General features: G+C 41.8%; 1 protein-coding gene across 2 annotated transcripts; it reads right to left on the bottom strand.

Annotated features, from left to right (window-relative positions):
• Positions 1-115: 115 nt before the first annotated feature.
• Positions 116-17,577, bottom strand: caln1 (calneuron 1). Of its 2 annotated transcripts, none has more exons than XM_088300937.1 (6): positions 17,272-17,577; positions 12,601-12,722; positions 10,423-10,566; positions 9,378-9,490; positions 5,336-5,492; positions 116-4,471 (listed from the first exon to the last, which is right to left on the bottom strand). In XM_088300937.1, the coding sequence occupies exons 2-6, from the start codon at positions 12,713-12,715 to the stop codon at positions 4,344-4,346; spliced, it is 657 nt and encodes a 218-aa protein (XP_088157063.1). In that variant the 5' UTR covers positions 12,716-12,722; positions 17,272-17,577; the 3' UTR covers positions 116-4,343. The 2 variants fall into 2 exon arrangements, with proteins under 2 accessions (XP_088157063.1, XP_088157062.1); XM_088300936.1 differs by lacking the exon at positions 17,272-17,577 and adding an exon at positions 14,621-14,874.
• Between the last annotated feature and the right edge of the window lie 2,729 nt (positions 17,578-20,306).

The raw sequence follows: 20,306 nt of genomic DNA, 5'->3' as shown, positions 1-20,306 counted from the left end.
ACTAATCAATACACATGGGGGATTGAAATTGTGGCCTTTGTTACATTCCGACCAACTGAATGACAGCAAGGCAAGAAAACAAAAACAAAAACAAAGTAGACCCAAATAGCCGATATTGAAAAAACAAAGATTTATTGCATCATCTTGTATACATTTTCAGTATTTACACACTGAGCCTTGTTAAATATTACAATTTATAGTCTATATGTGTTTGTTCAGTGTCGCACATGCAAAGTGTGTGAGTGTGTGTGTGTGCTTGGTTAATACATTGTGGCGAGTGTCCATGCTACTCCAGAGACATCCCGTCCCTTTCCCCGCCAAAATAAAAGCCCAGGAATGGAGGCATGCAAACATTCCTGCAAGAAAAGGGGTTCCCCTGAATGGAACAAGCACAAAAAAAAAAATCTAAAAAAGTGTGACTTCCTGTCATTTTCTGTACACTTTATAATGTTCTTTGTTTCAAAATAAATAAGATTCTTTGAAAACAAAACTGCAAAAGCTACTGTAAGAGCAGGCAGGGGTGGGCAAAGTGGACGGCCTGCTGTGTAGTTTGATCCATTCATTGTGAATAATAAAATGACACTACCAGAATGAATTACTGTAGTTTATTATTAAAATAAATAATTTTATTCATGCATTTACAATGTAATATTTGTTTTAATAAATAATTTGTTAATTCATTATAAAATGAGAATGAATTATTTTACTAAAATTGTACACATACATTTGACATTTAATTATTATTTTCAATACATAATTGGTTAATTATAAATATAGATGAAAAATAAATTTGGAAAAACGTGAATGAATAATTAGTTTAATATTGAAATAAACAATTTGACACATTTAACGATGGGATTTATTGACTGTTGATTAATAATAAACAACAAATGTAGCATAATTATTCCATGATTTTTACAAATCTATTTGACAAGTTTTACATATACGTTTTAACTTGAAACATTGACTTTATCTTATCTACAAATGACGTGGCCCATCAGTCCATTTTTACAATCTTGTTTGCCCACCCCCTGATCCTTTAAACTGGACACGACATTAGGTACACTATCCAATGACATTCAAAACGACAACGAAAAAAGCTCTCGTATTGATTCTCACGTCATTATCATTCATGTAACAAAATGTTTATTATTCTGCTAATTCAAGTGCACCGTATCATAACGACGATAATAAACAAATTGTTAAATCCAAATATCTTTTGTTTTGTTTGGACTCATGTCATTAGTGTGTCAACCAACACTGTTTGCGTGCTGCTAATGACGCGCTCGTCGTACAAATCTCGTTTGTTTCTGTTATGGCTTGGAACGCGCAATCCGCCTCAGAGTGATGTCATCACGCAAAAGCGTGTTGCTGTAGTTGTGCAGTCACAGTATTTTGTTACTTCATAGAACTCACATACAAGACGACATAATGTGTGGGCGGGGCCTAAGCGACCATGTGGCTTCTTCCTTAATAAGTGCAGTGAAGGTGTGGAAACTTTTAGGCTGATTTTCCGACTCAGTTCTACAGTGAACGCCCGCGATATGGCAGATATATAAGCCAATCCTTTATTAATGTTTTTGTTTTTTTGTTTTTTACAGTATGTTGATCCAATTTAGACTTTGCGTGCCTTCCGTTTGGTACCAAACATGGGTGGCAGCACTGAGCTCGACCGGAAGAGATGAAGTGTAATTAAAAGGAAGAACAAGACACAGAGCACATTTAAAGCTACCCAAGTAGTTGTTCCCACAGAGCAGAGAGAATATATGCCTGTCAGTATTGTTGTATGCTCAGTTTGTATGCGTTGCTGCTCCATGTGTTGAAGTAGCAGTTATTTGAGGGTTTAGGATTGCTGTAACATATTTGCTCATTTCCGTTATCGCATTGTGCAGTAGCATTAAGGAAGCAGACTTTTATTACACTGGTGTGTCAATGTGAGTGGGAATGATTTGTTGCTACGTGTGTCCTGTAATTGGCTGGTGACCAGTCAAGGGTCACACCTTATTCCTGAGGGCTCTAATGAAGAAATGCGTATGGGCGCGACTTCCTGTGTGATGTATCAAAGCAAAGCAGTTTATATGAATATTTTTTTTTTCCTTTTCTAATTGATCATAAGACCGAGTAGCATTTAAAAATTACCAACACGAACATGCGGCATTTACTGCCATTGACGGCTAAAGACGTCAAAGATCCATTATTTTTTTTTTACTCAGCTGGTAGTGAATGAGTTGAACACTACCAACTTTTATTACTTTGTGGGTACTTTTGAGATTGCTCATCACCTCACCGTCAGAAAAGATAGGGTAGCAAAGTAGCTTGTCATGTGACTGTATGTCGTCGCTGGCCACTTTTTATATCATCCTCTTACGCCTACGATGACAACGGGTGTTCCCACATTGGGAAATTACTATTCAAACAAAATGCCGGTTCCAGTTCATACCAGAAGTCGCGCCCATATTGCACGCAAAGGCTCGTTGGGTCGAGCAAGAAGGGAAAACTACCCCACTACCTCCAAAAGTAAACTGGGATAAGTTGATGCTCACTTGTCATCCTAAAGACGCGTCAAAAAAAATAGATGGATACTATGGCGGTAGCACGGTAACCTAGCGTTAGCTGCTAACCGCTAGGTTAGCATGCTAACCGTTAGCGCATGTGCTTCACTGTTGAGAGAGTTTGAATCCGAGCTCGAGTACTCCAGCTTCCTCGCACATTCCTAAATTACGCACGTTAGCTTCACTGGTGAGGCTAAATTGTCCATACGTGTGAATGTCCGTGTGAGTTGTTGTTTGTACCCCGGCGACCAGTCCAGGGGGCCCCTCCCTTTTCTTGCCAAACGTCAATTGGCCACATAAATGATGACAAGCTATACAAAATGTATGTATGGATATTGTATTGTGATCTCAGTATTGCTGCTATATGTGCTTGATCATGTGTGAAGCTTATTATGCAAAGTGACCTACAAGCATCACTTCAATCAATCATTAATCAGTCAATAATTCAATAATAACACTGAATTGATTAATTAAGTTAGAAGAAGGGACTGGACAGACATAGACACAGCACAGATGGGCGAGACGGGACGGCACCGCCTGTTCTCCTCAACACACTTGGTCGCCGTGTGAAACGGGAAGTCAGAAGACGACTGCGACAAACGGAAAGAATATTCATGCTCCAGGGATGAGGAAGAAGGAGGAGGAGAAGGGAGCAAGAGGGAAGGAGGGAGGAGGGGATTAAAGGAAGTCAAGGAAGGGAGGCACAAAGCAAGATGAGAAGAGGATTAGAAAGACTCAGAGAGGAGGTCAAGAGGAGGAGAACAAGGGGGTGGATGAGGAGGAGGAGGAGAAAAAGTAAAAGAAGGGGGATGAGAGAAAGGGAAGAGGACAAGAGGGGGATATGGGAGGAAGATGAAAAAGGAGGATGAAAATGAAAGGAGAAGGTGTAAGGAGGACAACAAGAGGAGAAAAAAGGACAAAGGGGGGAGGAGAAGGGAGCAGGATAAGTGGAGAATGAGAAAGGCAGATGCTGGAGGAAGTTGAAAAAGAGGTGGTCAGGAGGGGGACATGGAGGAGGGGAAAAGAGGACAATGAGAGGAGGGGAAAGGACGAAGCAGAATGAGGAGGAGGAGGAGAAGGATGAAAAAGAGGATGAGAGGAGAAGGAGAGAGGAGGAGGATGGATTATGAAAGGAGGAGGAGAAAGGAGGAGGAAGATGAGGAGGATGAAAAAAAAGGATGAGAGGAGGAGGAGAAACGAGGAGGAGGGAGGAGGACAAGAAAGACGGAGGACAAAGAGGGAGGAAGATGAGAAGGAAGGAGGTGAACCGATAACAAGGAGGAGGACAAGGGAGGAAGAATACAAAAGGAGGACGTTGGGTGTTTGGGGTCCTTGTCACAAAGCGATCCCTGTTCGATCCCCCACTCGGAGGACTTAAAGTCCAGACTGACAGATTGTATTTGGAGAAGGGGAAAAAAAAAAAACTAAAATTCCCAGCATTCCATACGGCAGCCAGAACGTGTGTTCACCATACTTGTGTGAGGTTGCCAGGTTGGCCGTGTCCTGTCCCTCCACATGCATCTCGATGCTGTCCACATGGACCTTCTGGTCACGTTCTCGCTCCGGAATCAAGCGCTCCTTCCTGTAGGTCTGTCTGCACAAGCAAAAATTCAAGCGCTCCTTCCGGCCACCAGCGCCGTGTTATTGCATCATCAGAAGTGGACAGAGGAGGATTGTGGGTAACGGCAGCCCTTGAGAGTCCCTGCTGTCGGAGTAAAGGGGTGGAGCGCGAGAAAAAAAAAAATCAATGAGTGTATGTGCGTGTGCGTGTATATGTCACAGTGGGCGTGGCTACTCCATGCCGTTCCTCAGCATCTGATTGGCTGCGATAAGCATGACACTGATGATGAACGCCATGGCAAAAGCGCAGATCAGGCTCTTCCTTACGCACGTCTGACGGTTCTTCTTGGACGGGTGCACTAAGGGACAAAGACACGACAACAACAGTCAAGCCATAGTTCCGGCGTTTACGGAGTGTCCATGAATGCAGCTTTCCAGTCACAACAACCTTGAACCTTTTCATGATTCATCAGTGTTCAAACGGTGCTCTCCATAATTATTGGCATCACTGATTAAGACGTAAAAAGCCTTAAAATGAATTCCATTTTTAATGCAGAAGCATACTGAGAAAATATGACACCGATTCAACCTCCTCCCACAGCCATCTAAATCCCCAGACCTCAACCCCATGAAAAATCTGTGGAGTGAGGCAAGCAGGAGAGGACCCAAGGTTACGGAATGTTGTTGAGACATTGTGCAAAGTGGAATGGTTTCAGAAGCTTCTTTCTGTATTCTCCCATCTTGTGGAACATTATAGAAGATTAGGCGACGTTTTGTTGACAAAGGGGAGGGGCAATAATTATAAAGGCCATTTCTCGATCAAGTTATCAATCAGTGGCGGCCGAGGACCAAGGTGGAGTTTAACATTCCAACTATCTATCTACCCATTCATGTAAATCATCTCGTCATCCTCCTCCCAACCTCGCCTTACTCATCTCCTCAGTCTAATTTTCTCATCCTCAACTCCTTCCATCCATCTGCTCATGATCCTCACGCCCTCATCCTCACCTCCTCATCCTCGCCTCCTCCCACAGAGTTGACAGCATCTTCAAATCAATAAATCAGCAGGTGACGGGGGATTTGAAGAGAAAATGTCAAATACTTTTTGACAGCACTACCCCATCCCACTGGCGCTCTTATAGGATACATACACACACACGCGCACGCACACGCACACACACACACGTTTACAGTGTGCGCACACACAGGTATTCATAAGGTACCTCCTTCAAATTCCGTCTGACAGTTTCCCGCGTTCTCCTTGAGGCTCTCTTCCTCGTTGATGATGATGTTCTCGATGTCCTTCATGGTCAGGTGGTCTCGGAAGGCATAGAAGAGGACGTGCTTCAGCTCCTCCAGCGTGATCCTCTGCATATCGAACTGCACGCGCACACACACGCACACAAAATTGTGGCGCAACACGGTACTACACTGAAGGCGCGCCACTCTAAATCCAGACTTTCCTGGGAATATCATAAAAAGCCATTAAAAAAGTATTGCTTCAAAAGTTGCGATTTAGAGTGGGTTTCACTGTATTTGACAGGTACAGACAATGACATCACATCGGGCTATGGTGCAGATTTAAGTGAATCCTCCTAATGGAGTCAATGAGTGTTGTCAGGAGGACAAAGAAAATATGCTGACTGGTCCTAAACAGAGTGACGCATGTCTGGCACCATCCAAGCCAAACCTGCATGTCACCTGTCCTTGGGGGAGGTCAGTGGCCTGATTGCTGCTGCCTGAAGCTGGTTGCCCTCGGCGATGGGGAGGAGCAGGTGGTGGCAGATAAGCAAAGTATGAAAAATTTATTTTCCTGCGCAAGCCAATGTCCTCCAGCGCCCAGCAACCTTTATGGGACAAAATGGCTGCGGTGATGACAGCGAGGCAGGTGGCTGGGTGGTGTGCGTGCGTGTGAGTGTGTGTTTGGTTAGAGTGAGTGGCTGATGTATAAATCAATCAAATTATGGACCACAATCAAAAGCATCCGATCACGAAATGACCAGAGTCTATTAAATAATTACATCCTGCGTCAAAATGCGTCAAGAAATGACTTTCAAAGACACCAAGGACCCAACAGCCACAAAATTTGAACCTCAAAATGTGACACAATTAGCATGATTTAAAGAAACATGACACACAGTTGTGCAACACAGACTTGTAGCACACATGCCAAAAATGTGTGACACAGCAATTTGTAACACAATGAGTCACAGATGTGTGTAACACGAAAAAAGTGTAAAACGCTATGAAACAGACATGTAACACTAAGAAGGGTAACACAGACGTGTAGAACACAAGGAAGTAAAACAGAAGAGTAACATGTCAAAAATGTGCAGCACAAAAATATTTGAAACAAATAACTATAACACAGACTTGTGTAACACATAATGTAACTAACCATATTCTTATTTTTGGCACAGCAGTCGTGATTTTATTTATTGTATTTAATTTTCATTTGAAATTTGCATTGAAAGGTGCTACTTCCGGTTTAAGATATGCGCTTTTATTTTGAATGCAAACTTCCTGTTGAGTACAGTTCACACGTAAGGTAACTTAAGAAAGCGTACGGCCAAGAGTTTTATAGAGCGTCAGAAAAACGAACATTTCTTTTACAAGCACCCCCTCCGAAGAGGCAAAAGGAGTGTAAATGATGTATATTTGTATTTTGTGTTTGTAAATATTGAGTGTTGAATGTAAAACATGTCAGCTAATTGTTTGCGTGGGTTTTGAAATGTGTTTCAGCTCTTACTGTGATTCGGTTTGAAGGTTACACAGTTATGGATAAATGTTGCTCAAAAAATAAACCGCAAAATCATCAGTAAAATCTCCTCCTTTTTCGGAGGGCATGCTACACCTAACATATTCATTGATTCATTTTTTATATGTGCTTATCCTCCAAAGTGTGAGGCAGGCATGCTAATCACTCAAACACAGTACGAGTGCTAACGCAACACAAGCACATTTAACGTGTAACACAAACCCAAGAATGTAAACAAAACACTTGTAACAGAAAGACAAAAATGCACTGCGACGTACCACAAAATCATGGGTAGTATGTTTTAATTCGCTTTGAGATCACAAATGGTTTTTTTCCATTTGTTATGTATTATGTATTTCCCACGACGACCGAGCGTGAGAGTGAAAAAAAAAAAAAAAACGAGACCATGAGATTGAGAGTACTCCGTGTCTCTCAACGTCGTTTAGCAGCTCAAAGGTGAAGAGCAAAGTCATCAATAGCCAATTAGTGTCAGCGTGATTCATTATTAGCACTATTAAGCCCAGGGGCCTCATCGCTCGTTAGCCGACCGCGCCGCAGATTCATCCACGCTCGATAAACGCTGCTGCAAACAAACAAATCAGCCTTGGCGGCGGTTACACAATACATTTAGATTTTGTGACAAAAAAAAAAAAAGGACTGCAGTTGCAAGGGAAAAAATTACAATGAATTGGACCATTGCAACACTTTCCCACGTCTCAAATTAAAATCATTTCCTCGAAAATATAAAAAAAATAAATACAACTTTTCAGTAAGCTCTTCGGTATTCACTCCCAACACAATGTGCATTCTCCAGTTAATCGATAATAAGACATTGCCAATGATAGCTCACCAAACATTTTTATGTATTAAAAATAGAGAATTGTGTGCGAACAGGAAGTAATACATCACATGATTTTTTTTTTTTCAATCCCCGCTAAAAGGGTTATCGTCATGTAGCGCGTGTTTAGCATGTGACGTGACGGATGTAAAAGTGTTGAAAAACGAATTAGTCAAATCTCACTTTCATAATAATGACTTGTTTTAAATGCATGAATGTGAGTGGCTAATTAGATATTTGCGGTTTGAAATTTGTACTTAATGAAGTGAAAAAAAACAACAAAAAAAAACATGTTAGACAAGAAAGTAATGCAAACATGGCACACAAGTGCAGCAAACGCATAACACGGACGGTCTCCAATTGGCCAAGTCACATACACGGCTGACTCCACCACCGAAAGGAGATGTTGCAGCCTACCTGCCAAAGTCATGCAAGGACTCCAGCGAGTCTAATTTCTGTTTCTGCAATTTCAAGCACGGCGTACTCGTGCGTACTGCGCCCCTGACCGCCCTCATATTGATGCGAATGAGAGATTCTGCGAAGATTGTCTGGCAAAAACTTATTTCTATCCCCCAAGGGCGCACAACGACAAAAACGCCCCGTTACCAATTCTACTGCAAATTTGAAAATACCAAAAGGAAGAAAACTTCACCTATGCACACAGTTAGATTGCACTCTGGGCTGGCATCGGAATGAAAATAGGACCAAAGGAGCGTGAGACAAAAAAATGGAACACAGACATAACATCGAACACAAGAAGTGGAACACAAACACATGACACGTGTGACACACTGCAAGTTTTACATGAGGAAGTGTAACAAATGTGTAACGCAGCGGGCTCTATTTTGGTAGACTGGTTCAGTACGTTTGTGAATTTAAGTGTAAACAGACGTGCGACTTAAACAAGTGTATCACTAAAGCTTTAACACAAGAATTGCAATTAAAACCCAATCAACCCAAGCAGTCAAACAAACATGTAAAACACAATTATCTTCACTAAACTGTTCCGAATGAAGTGTCTCGTGACTATAGATTCTTGAAAAAAAGTCTGGAACAATGCAGCTACCGTCTATTTTTGATGGAAGCTAAGCCAACATGTCATCAATATGAAACACTAAAAAAAAAAAAAAACAATATAAATGACTAAAATAGTCCCAATGTCACTGTGAACGTACGCGATTGATTTGCATATGTTCATTGTGCTGTGTTGCGTGTGACACCTCATTTGCATACGGTTGAATAAGATCATCAGAGTACGCCACACTGAGCTCTAATTAAAAAGAAGTCTTCACATGAGAGCTGGCAGTTAAACTGTTTCTGTTTCGACGATGATTAACGCAATGAATGCTTCCATAGGGGGGTCACTTAACGCTCGCCAAATGAGAAACAGAAAGCAAGATGGGCACACGGTGCTCTCTTCAACAATCGGGTAACACAAATGCTGAGCACAAGTGTATTAGAAAAATAGTTAACACAAATGTGGAGCATGACGTTTAACATAAGTGTGACACAAAAATGTGTAATAACAAGAAGTGTAACACAGATATGGTGAAACAGAGACTTATGTCACACTCACACTTAACACAAACAGATGTAACGCAAACGTGCAACAGGAAATTGTTTAACAGATGTGTCCAACTCAAGTGTGGTGTTGGTGCAGTTACAATACCTGCCAGAAGATGGTGTCTATGGTGCTTCCCAGGAAACCCTCTCTGGTTTCGGAAGAGAGAAGTTTTGGTCCCAGGATGGTCATGAACTCCTCAAAGTCCACCTGGCCGTCACCTTCATAAGAAAACACAAATTAACAACTGGAAATAAACTTGGTCAAGTGGCAAATTGTACTTCATCCTTTCATGTCACAAGGTCATGTGGCTTATAGGGCTTCCCCTTTCAAAATAAAGTTGCAGCAGCACATGGAGCTGGTACCTCATGCTTTCAAAATAAAAGCTATAATGCTACAAGGTCACATGATGGTGGATTCTTCATCCTTTCAAAATAATAGCCACACCACTGTGGCCCGGCCAAAACAGTCCAGGCCGAAAACAAGGTCACATCATTGCAAATTCTTCATCCTTTCAAAATAAAAGCAGCTACACCACAAGGACACATGGCAGGTTCTTCATCCTTTCAAATTAATTGCCACCTGCCATGTGGAGGCTGTTCCTTCTTCCTAGCAAAATAAAAGACACCACACGACAAGTGTTTCATCTGGTTCATTTAGCCTTCCAAAAGAAAAACTGCCACATTACAAGTTCACTTATCAGCTGATTCTTCATCCTTTCAAAATAAAAATTCCAACACCACTATGTCGTGGAGTGATTGTTTAATCATCATTTTCAGACGAATGGTTAGCAGTCCATAAGGACAGTGGTGCATAGCTGTTCTTCCATCAAAAGTCACTGATCAACAAAGGCATGGAGCAGCTGGTTCATCATTTTTCAAAATAAAAGTCTCATGGAGAGAAAAAAAAAATCTCCCACAACACAAGAGTTTTATCACATCTGCTGGTTCTTGGTACGTTCAAAATAAACGTTGCCACACAAGAAGGTCACAAGGCAGATGATTCTTCATCCTTTCAAACTAAAAACTGACACAACGCTGGTTGCCTTGCTCTGTTGCATCACCAAGCGAATGCTAGTTTCCATCTGGGATGACAACTATTGATGAATTATTAAGCAGACATGCAAATGTGTGTGAGTGTGAGTCTCCCTCACCATCCATGTCGAGCCGCTGCATGATGATGGCGAGCTCCACCTCGCTGGGCATGTATCCCAACGAACGCATGGCCATTCCCAGCTCCTGCTTGGAGATGAAACCGTTCCCATCGCGATCCAGAACCTTGAAGGCCTCCCGGATCTCTGCCACACATACAAGAAGAGCACGGGGACCATTTTGGTGTCGCAAAAGAAGCAATTGTTTGAATGATAAAACATCAATGGTAATATCTGTTAGCCCATCTATGGCGTTTTTCATTATATGTCATCATCAAGCAACTGAACTTTTACTTTGGATGGAACTTTTTTTTTTTGATTAAATATACAATGTTCCATTTTCTTTTGTCTTACGTGTCATTTTTACAGCAAACTTCAACTGACAAATAAACAGATTGAAGCAAACAAACTTTGCATCTTATTTGGTGAACTGTGCAAGCATTCTTTTCATTTCCACAAATTGATATTATACGATAGTCTCCCATTTCTTGACAATAAAAATAAAAAACAAACTAAATTGGGACTAAATTAAAAAAAAAAAAGCATCTGCAATATATCAACAGTGCAAAGGAGGAGCAACGATATAACAGGGGAACACCATTTTATAAATAAAATGTGAATTTATTAATACGTTGCAGATTTTGTCTATGCTTATGAATATAAATGGAACGCGGACTTATTAATGCGGTGCTTATGCTTTCCAGCATATTAACACTCTTGACACAGCCTCTCACTCTCACTGCACAAGCAATTTTCCAGGTGACACCATTGGATTCCCATTATGTGCGCGCATGTGCGTGCGCGTGCGCGTGGCGCAGTATAATCCATCAGGTGCTCGATCCTCTTAGCAGTCACAGTACTAAACAAAACACACATCATCAGCCTGCATAATAAAGGTTAACGGCATGCATGTGCGTAAAGCGCTGTTGAGCAATTAGCGGCTAACGCGTGTATTAACTATGCAAATAAAAAGTCAATGACTTAAAAAGTGAGGATAAACCGATTGCCAAAATGGCCACGGGAGCACAGAGAGGCTGATGGCCTTTAAACGACCTTCACATCAAGATAATCGTTACAACTTGCAAAAGCAAAGCAATACAATCAGATATCATCGTTAAGTATGTTTTGTACATATGTGAACAGTATACACACACACACACACACACACGCACACACCCACACACATACATATACATATATATATATATACATACATACACTCAACTGCAGATGTTATCACTATGTATACAAAAAAAAATGCGTATGTATATATTAAAAAAAAACAAAAACAAAAACAAAAAAAAATTAAAAACAAAAAAAAAAGGGCATTGTGCCCCCGCGTAGATTCACAAACATACAGCATGGACTTCCACGACGGCCGGTACACACGCTAGGAGCTTCACAACTCAGAGGTTGACAGGACTGGCTTGCCAAGTTTGCAAACATGCGCGAGATGTCATTGTTTATCATACCAGCCACAGTCAGGGTTTCATGAACTGAAATGCACAAGTTTCCCAAAACACTCATAATACATGCAGGAACAGATCTAGATTATCTCAGAGAAGTAGCGGTGATCACTGTTGAAGATTTTGACAAATTTGGGAACAATATTGGTGATGAATAGGACTTTTGGTCAAACTAAATTGGTGAGTTCAGATTATGAAAGATGGGAGCGTTGCCTTTACATGTTCTTTTGTTACAGTAAATATGTAACAGATGTTCATTGTGGTATGTTATATACACCCTTGCATGGTGTGCATGGAGTACAGCGCTGCAGCAGTCAGTGTGTGTGTGTGTGTGTGCGTGTGTGCGTGTGTCGATTAGTATGCAGCCCATATTTTTCTGCTCTGACTTTGATGTGTTTAGTTGCACTGCTCGCTGGCTTCTTGAAAAAGTGGAAGAGCTGTGCCACATACGCGCGCGCACGCACGCACGAACAGAGACTGCACTTTTGGATTATTATAACAAGCTTGATAGAAAATAACACAAAACATCTTGAGGCCAACTTGAAACTCCTGACAGAAAAGATGAACGATGCGCTTTTTAGGAGAGATTGTGCTTTGGGTTCATAATGAGATCAAATAGAAAATATTTCTCGTTGCTCTCGTGTAGCACCGCTTCGAATGGTGGTAGCTCACATCAAAAGAGAAATATGAAATGGAAATATGATATGTGACTCACCATGGAGTTCCTCCACAGAGATGCTGGCCAGCACGTCGCTGTCGGTGTCCGAGAGCGAGCGACTCAGGTAGTTGCCTTTGTACAGTAGGCCTGCCGTCACATGGTGGAACGGCATCTTCTCCCTTGTAACACACAACAGCGTTATAAGATTAAGTCTTTTGGTGAAGCAGCATGTGACACATTGCAAAAGTGTCTGGTTCCAATCAAAATGGCGTGTTTTTGCAGGTATGGCTTTGGCATATTTTGTGGGTCTGTTCATAATAAACAGGACTACCAAATATCAGGCTGCTAAATCAGATTGATTTTGGCTCCTGAATTTTCAAAACATTCATGATTTAGTTTCATGTTTCATGGCAAGTCATCAAAATGCTTTGTCATACTCTGGCCACATGCATTGACCAAAACTAATAAAAACTTCCCAATTTCTCATGGTAGACATGTCAACCAAATTTCATTTTGCTAAGTCCATTTGGCTTTGCAAGTAGAATTTTCAAAGAAATTCTTCACATTGAATTAAAACGCGACATAAGTGTATATGAACGTGTTCGAAAGGTGCAGGTTTTGATATAAAAAGTGTCGAAGTTTTACCCTCATTAGCTTGAACTTGACTTTTTAGTGTCTTGAAATTTGCTCCCTGAAGTGAAATGTTCATGGAGGGGATGAACAGCCTCCTGGGGCCGCCTCCTGGGGATTGTGTGCCAGTTAAAACAAACGGTTCCATAAAGAGGGCCGTAAAAAAAAACAATAAAATTCTTTTTTTTTTTTTTCATAACCTTTACGATTACCAAAAAATTTCTATAGAAAAATCCTCACAAAATGATGACTTCTTTTTTATTATATTATAAGATTACATTTTATTTCTTTTAAAGTGTGTATATACCTGCAGGATTAAGACTTTTGTTTTTTAAAGGACTATAAAACTCATCTTGCAGAATCCCAACATTAAAAAAAAAAAAAAAAAAAAAAAAGAAGTTCTCACAAGCCTTGTTCTAAAAAAAAAAGACAATTATTATAAAATGTTTCCTCTTGAAAAACACATCCGTATACTTAGACTTTCAAGAAACAGGACTTGTTAGATTTCCGATCCTGAGTGTGAGGGGTCTCATTGCCATGGAAACGGATGACAATATAAGAAAATATACATTCTAAAATATACATACAGATACAAGTATCCCCTGAAAGAGCGCTTGCGCGCTCTCATATTTACATATCACACATTTGATGTACTGTTTGTGTGTTAACGATATATTCACTCGTGTGTGCACTAAAACAGCGAGAAAGTTTAATGTGCGGCATCAACGCCCTTGAATATGACGCCGTTTAACACCTCCTGAGCCTCAGCGCCGCTTCCATAATAGTAAATCACCAACAATTGCTGTGACACACACTCACACACACACACACACACACACGCACTGGCAAACGCAAAATAACACATCAGGGTATCAGCAACAGGATGGGGCGCCACTTCGATATTGGCGACCAGTCCATTGTTTTTGTATTGGTGCCCTGATGTTGACTGGCGACCAATCCATTGTTTGCCTTCATGTGATCTGGCCTTGACTGATGACCAGTCCATTGTTTGTCTTTATTTACTCTGAAATTGACTGGCAACATCCACTTAGTCTATATATATATTTTGAAATGGGATGGCGACCAGTCTATTATTAGTCTACATGTGCTCTGACATGAATTGGTGACCAGTTCACCGTTGCTCAATTTGGTCCTTGCCATTGGCTGTTAACGAGTCCATTTTCTGCCCATGTGTGACGTGACCAGTCCATTTTTTTGTCAGGACCCACCCTAACCAGTCCAGGATGCATCCTGCCTCCCGGGCAAAGTCAGCCGGGATAGACTCCAGCGAACCCATGACTAATGAGGACAAACCCCACAGAAAATAAATGGATGATATTCAACAGCCGACTACAACACTGAAGCAAACGCGGTTTCGCTTTCAATGTTTCAGCGCCACCTGCGCCCCGGTTCAAGTGGACCGTGACAAGCCAGCGGGGGTTCTTACCCACAAAACCCGCTGTGTAAATCGGCGGGTTGCCGCGCAAGAACGTGTCTCGAAAGCCCGCTGTCCCTCAGGTACCCTGATAGGTTGCCGTTCGCCTCGACCGCTGCCCCTCCTTCCTCCACCATCACAAGTCCGTCTGGCAGCCCCGCAGCCTCATAACCCACGACGACACATGCATGACAACCATGGTCGCCGTATGCCTCCTGGCCGCCGCACAGCTTTGAATATTTGAGCGTGGAAGCAGCAGGTACCGAATGCCGACTCCTCATCCCGCTCTCTACCCTCTCCCGCCACCGCCTCCTTTTCATCAGTCCTCCCTCCCACCCACTTCATCCTCAAAGCGAATCCCTCCCACCCTGCTGACATTCCTCCAGCTGCAAGAAGAACTCCCCGAGTCCCACTTATACACTGAGAAACAGACACACTCGGCAAAGAGATGCAAACATTTACGACAAAAAGAAGGTAAATCGACGGAAGAGCCCCGTGAGACAAGGCAGAGAGACTCACTTAAATCAGAGACAATGAAGGTAAGGAGACACATGAAAAACAGAGACAAGGTCAAGAGAAAGTTGAAGCAGAAATGTGACAAGAAAAGGTAGAGTGGGAGATGCTACACGGTGATACCTTAAAGAAGGCACTGAGACATATTAAAAACAGAGAAAAAGTAGAGAAGCTTGAAAAAAAAAAAAAAAGGTCAAGAGTCACAAAGATGCAGAGAAGATAGAGAGGTGCATTCGAGCATGGGAAATGGAAACAGGTGGGGACGGACAGAGAAAAATATTCCAGATGAGGAGGAGAGCAGGAAAAAAGGAATAGAGAGAGAGACACATTCAAAAGAGAGAGAAAAAGAAAAGACACGAGAAGGTCGAGAGACGCACGAGATAAAAATCAAGACACATGGGAAGTGGAAAACAGGCATAGACAGAAACAAGAGAAAGAACCAAAGACCAAAAGAACAGACGTTAGAGACAGAGAAAGTAGAGACATCAAAAGAGAGGAGGTGAAGAAGATGAGAGAAGGTAGAGAGATGCACAAGAAAAAGAAGAGACACATGGGAAATGAAAACATAGCGATGGACAAGGCATATTCCAGACAAGGATGAGAGAAGGCAGAAAGACACAACAATCAGGTGAAGCGACATGAGAAGTATAGAGCGTGACATTCAGAAGAGAGAGGCGAAGAGACAAGGGAAAGAAGCGACATGTACGAGAGAACATAGCGACACGTCGGAATAGGAAAATCGGCACAGACAGACGCAGTAGTGAGACCAAAAGAAAAGACATTAGAGACACAGAAAAAAAATAGAGACACATTTGAAGGTAGCGAGACATAACAGATGACGGAGGGGAGAATCTTGTGAGACAGATTAGAAAGGAAGTGAAAAGTCATTAAAGATCGGGAGATGGGAGAGAAATGTCAACACAAGGAGTTAAGAAAAGGAAGAAAGACTCGCTGGAGACAGTAGAGAGACTTTAGAAAGTGAGGGAAGGTAGATGAGACATCAAGTTCCATGTGTGTTGAGATTGAGCCGTGACAGTCGGACGCAAAGTCAACCGGCGCTGGGTGCTGGAATGTTGCGTCCCATCTCGCAGTGAAACGGAGAAACTGCATGTCACACTTTTAAAGGGGAATTAATAAAAAGCAAGAATGCTTTATATGTACCAGTAAAAACATGGTACTTTGATTAATATTGCATTCGTGGAAAATGATTAAACGGGAATCATTTATGAACGCACGGGGGCCGTCATATCAAGCAAAATCGTCTTCAAATGAAAACCGGAAGTAATGTTACCTTGCCTGGCGCTACTTAATATTCATCGACGGACTGATTTTGAGAACGATAGATTTAATCATTCAATTCTGGGTACACCATTGCTGAGACAGAAAATTTATTACGGCCATCAGAGGAAGCATATTAAGCGTAAAAGCGTCACATCACACCTTGATGTGAAAGAGATGTGACCCCAAAAAAAAAAAAAAAATCCAGAACAACTCCAACTCTAAAGATTAGTCGACACCAGTCTTTCTGAAAATGAGATCTTACTTCTCGGGGACTGATAAATGATGAAATGACAAATGTGTCCAAATGACCTCAATCTGTAAAGGCATTGATCATATTAGTGAATTCTCACAACAATTTTGAAATGATAAAAAAATAATAGTTGTCCTATAAGATAAACAAATTTAGAGGAAAAAAATGAATTTTTGAGGAATATTTTTTGGTTTGTTTTCAATGAAATTAATATGGTGACCAGTGTCAGTGGTGGAGCCATTGATTGACGAGCCACCACTGGCAGACGGTTGCAGCAAACGGTAGAGCCGGAGAGAATATAGGAAGGAAAAGACAGAGAAAAGGTAGTGGAGAGATAAAGATAGCGCAACACAACAGAAAAAAAAAAAAGTATCATGTCAAAATGTCAAAGAATGTCAAGCGTGCCTCTGTGGAGACCACACAGACAGACAGTTTGAGGTGACATCCTATGGTGCAACCCTCTTTTCAAAGGGAGTAAGTACACAGACAGTGAACACCCCCGACCGACCAACCACTCACGCACACACACACGCACACGCACACGCACACACACACACGCATGTGTCAGTCATCCAACAGGTGCAATGAGATGACCCATCCATGGACGGTGCCAACTTACCAGTGTGTGTGTGGCGATGTCCTCTGTTCTTTCGGTAACGCTCCCTTCCAGTTTCTTGTCTTCTTCTTCTTGCCCTATTTTCTAAAATTCACAGCCGTCTGTTGCCTCCATGTCGCCAACGTGTCTCATAAAAACAAAAATATGAATATTATATTTCCTTGACGACGTGTTGCGGGCTGCTCTCCCTCCATCCTCCTTCTCTTTCTCCTCCTCCTGCGGCGGGAAAAAGATGATGATGAAGATGATGGTGAGGATGATGAGGAAGACGGATGAGAGAGAGCGAGCGCACTTGCGCGCACAAGCACACAGGTTGGCTGCTTGCGGTGACGTCATCGACCAGTCGGTTTTCTGTCTGTCAATGACACACTTTTAGGGTTGGTATGCCGCGCACGTGTCCGGTATGGATTTACCGCCAACCGCGGTTGTTTTTTCTAAGAGCGCGAAAATGGGGACTTACAACGCACGTGGGTTTTGCATGTAAATCAAACTGAGGGAAAGTTGTGTCCCAAATGCTGCAGAGCGCAAATTAAATGTAGCCAAATGACTGAGTTAGTCCAAGGTGGAATTAAAACAGCACTAAAAACATCATTTGGAACACTTCGGAGAGCTAGAGCGAGAGAGAGAGCCAGAGAGAGAGAGAGAGAGAGAGCGAGAGATAGAGACAAACAGACAGACAGACAGAGAGAGAGAGAGAGAGAGAGAGAGCGACTGAGAGAGAGAGCTAGAAAGCCAGAGAGAGAAAGAGAGAGAGACAGAGACAGACAGAGAGAGAGACAGAGAGAAAGAGCTAGAAAGCCAGAGATAGACAGAGAGAGAGAGAGAGAGAGAGAGAGAGAGAGAGAGAGAGCGAGCGAGCCAGAGAGAGAGAGAGCGAGAGAGACATTGGATACAAATTAAAGACAGTGAGAAGGCGGTGACGCTGAGGTGGATAGAAGGTAGTGAGACAAAAACAAAAAAGAAGGAGTTGTATAACAAACAGATAATTTAGAGAGTCATGAGACACAAAACAAAGCCAGTGGCACCAGTCTGGTAAATCGACAGAGATGAGAGAAAGACTTATACAAAAGGTAGCTAGACAAATTCAGAAAGAAGGTCGCTAAGCTTACGAACAGGTAGGGAAAAACATTTGTAACAGGTGAGGGAGTGTCAGACCCGCTCAGAAAAAAAAATAAAGCGAGAGAAGGTAGAAAGAGAGAAACTAGTAAGGCGCACTTTAGAAAAGGAAGACAGTAGAGAGCAGAGATACAAGGTACAGGGAGAAGAGATAGTAGCGAGAGACATTCAAGATGGAGACAAGGTAGCAAGACAGAATGTATCAAAACGAAGACCAGGAGAAGGTAGTGAAACGGATTGGAGATAGCGAGAAATATTAAAGACCAAGAGAAGGTCGAGGGTCAAAGACACAGAAGCTAGTGTGACGCAAGAAAAATTAGAAACAGAAGGTAAAGCTAAGACAGCGAAAAGCAAGCGAGCTACATGAGAAATGCTAGACTCTGGCAAGAAAAAACAAGAGAGAACGTAGCAAAACAAAGAGAGAAAGCAAAGCAAGACTTTTTCGAGATGGAGAGAATGTAACAAAACAAATTAAGGAGAGAGAGACGGTAGTAAGACAAAGAAGCTAGCGAGAAACACAGAAGGTAGCGAAAGATGAAAATAAGATGAGACGCGTTTGAGATGGAGAGCAGGTAGCGAGAAAAATGAAAGAGCGATGATAGCAAAACTAAACTGGAAAGAAGCTAGCGAGACGCATTCAAGATAGAGAGGGTGATGAAAAAATTAATAAGATAGAAGATTGCGGGACGCAAACACAGAGAAGGTAGCGAGACAAATTAATGGAGTAGAGATTCACATTTGCGATGGACAGTAGATCATGAGAAAAATTAAAGATGGCGTGAGGCTCGCGAGACTCTTTAGCGACATAGCGGGTAGCGAGACACATGAGAGAGATGATTTAGCAAGAAAAGGTCAAGACAGAATAAGTATGGAGAAGAATAAAATGTGACTTCCTGCATAAAAAGTCTTCTCTGCTCATCTGGTCACCAAAAAAACGAAGAAAAAGCAACGGACGCCGACAGACGGATGTGTATGACATATAAGGAAGCAGCAATTACTATTTCACATCATGCAAATGCTGCTCTAGTCCTTTAGTCAACATTTATCCAGGAGCTAATTTAGCATAGCGTTGGCTAAAAGGTGCGAAGGGAATATTTTTGGCAGAGCATATGACAGCTGACAATCATCCCACACTCACTTCTGAGTCATCGCACTACTGCTACTTTAGCGATATGCTAAGCTAATGCACTGCCATCAAGATAAAAGACTCTTTTAAATGACTTACCTAATAATAATAATTATGACTAGAAACGTGATTGACATGTTAGTCTTAGAGGCGTAGAATAAGCTAACTCAAAATATAAATTCGACAAAATGCACAATTTTTCAATGGCACACTGTGGTAAGTTCGAAAAAAAAATGAGCTGATGACAACCAGTTTCACCCATCAGCACAACATTGGTTTGACAGGTGAATTCTAACTGGAAGAACCCAAAATTCTTAAGGACTTTGAACTTCCTAATTAAACAGGAAGTCAGCCATTTTGTTTTAAGCAGCCATTTTGGTCAATTTGCTTTGGTTGTGTCCCCTGCGTAGAAAGTTGGACGAAATTAGCCCCAGGAAACAGTTGACACGAAATTGGTTGATGGCAAGACGTAACAAAGGAGGTCTCAGATGGGTTGGACATAGTGATTTGAAGCAACTAATTTGGGTGAATTCCATATGAGCGTTTCACGAAAAGTTAGTAAAAATGACCCCATTTGACCAATGGGCATGTATACATATGAAGATAGTCACAAAATGTAGTCACAACAATACAGGCCAACTAGGTTAGGGATGCGCACACACAGGGTAGTATGTCTATTGTATTGTATGCATTAGTGCATGTTCACATATAACCTTTTTTTCAGCCATTGATTAGGTACACAATGTACTGCAGTGGCTTGAATTTTAATTCAGACATTTTTTTTTTTGTGTCATGT

Source organism: Idiotropiscis lumnitzeri, chromosome 7, assembly GCF_059441095.1.
Source record: "Idiotropiscis lumnitzeri isolate Australia: NSW breed Sydney's pygmy pipehorse chromosome 7, RoL_Ilum_1.0, whole genome shotgun sequence".
Lineage (NCBI taxonomy): Eukaryota > Metazoa > Chordata > Actinopteri > Syngnathiformes > Syngnathidae > Idiotropiscis > Idiotropiscis lumnitzeri.
Note: the sequence above shows the minus strand (reverse complement) of the source record. Positions and strands in the feature narration are given on the sequence as shown.

What these genes read in the sequence shown, in the direction of transcription:
- caln1 (XM_088300936.1), bottom strand. Translation starts at nt 14,745, where the DNA reads ATGGTGGAGGAAGGAGGGGCAGCGGTCGAGGCGAACGGCAACCTATCA. An exon ending in TTACACAGCGGGTTTTGTGG is followed by an intron (nt 12,723 to 14,620) that starts GTAAGAACCCCC and finishes GTGTGTTACAAG; the next exon opens with GGAGAAGATGCCGTTCCACC. An exon ending in CTCTGTGGAGGAACTCCATG is followed by an intron (nt 10,567 to 12,600) that starts GTGAGTCACATA and finishes TATGTGTGGCAG; the next exon opens with AGATCCGGGAGGCCTTCAAG.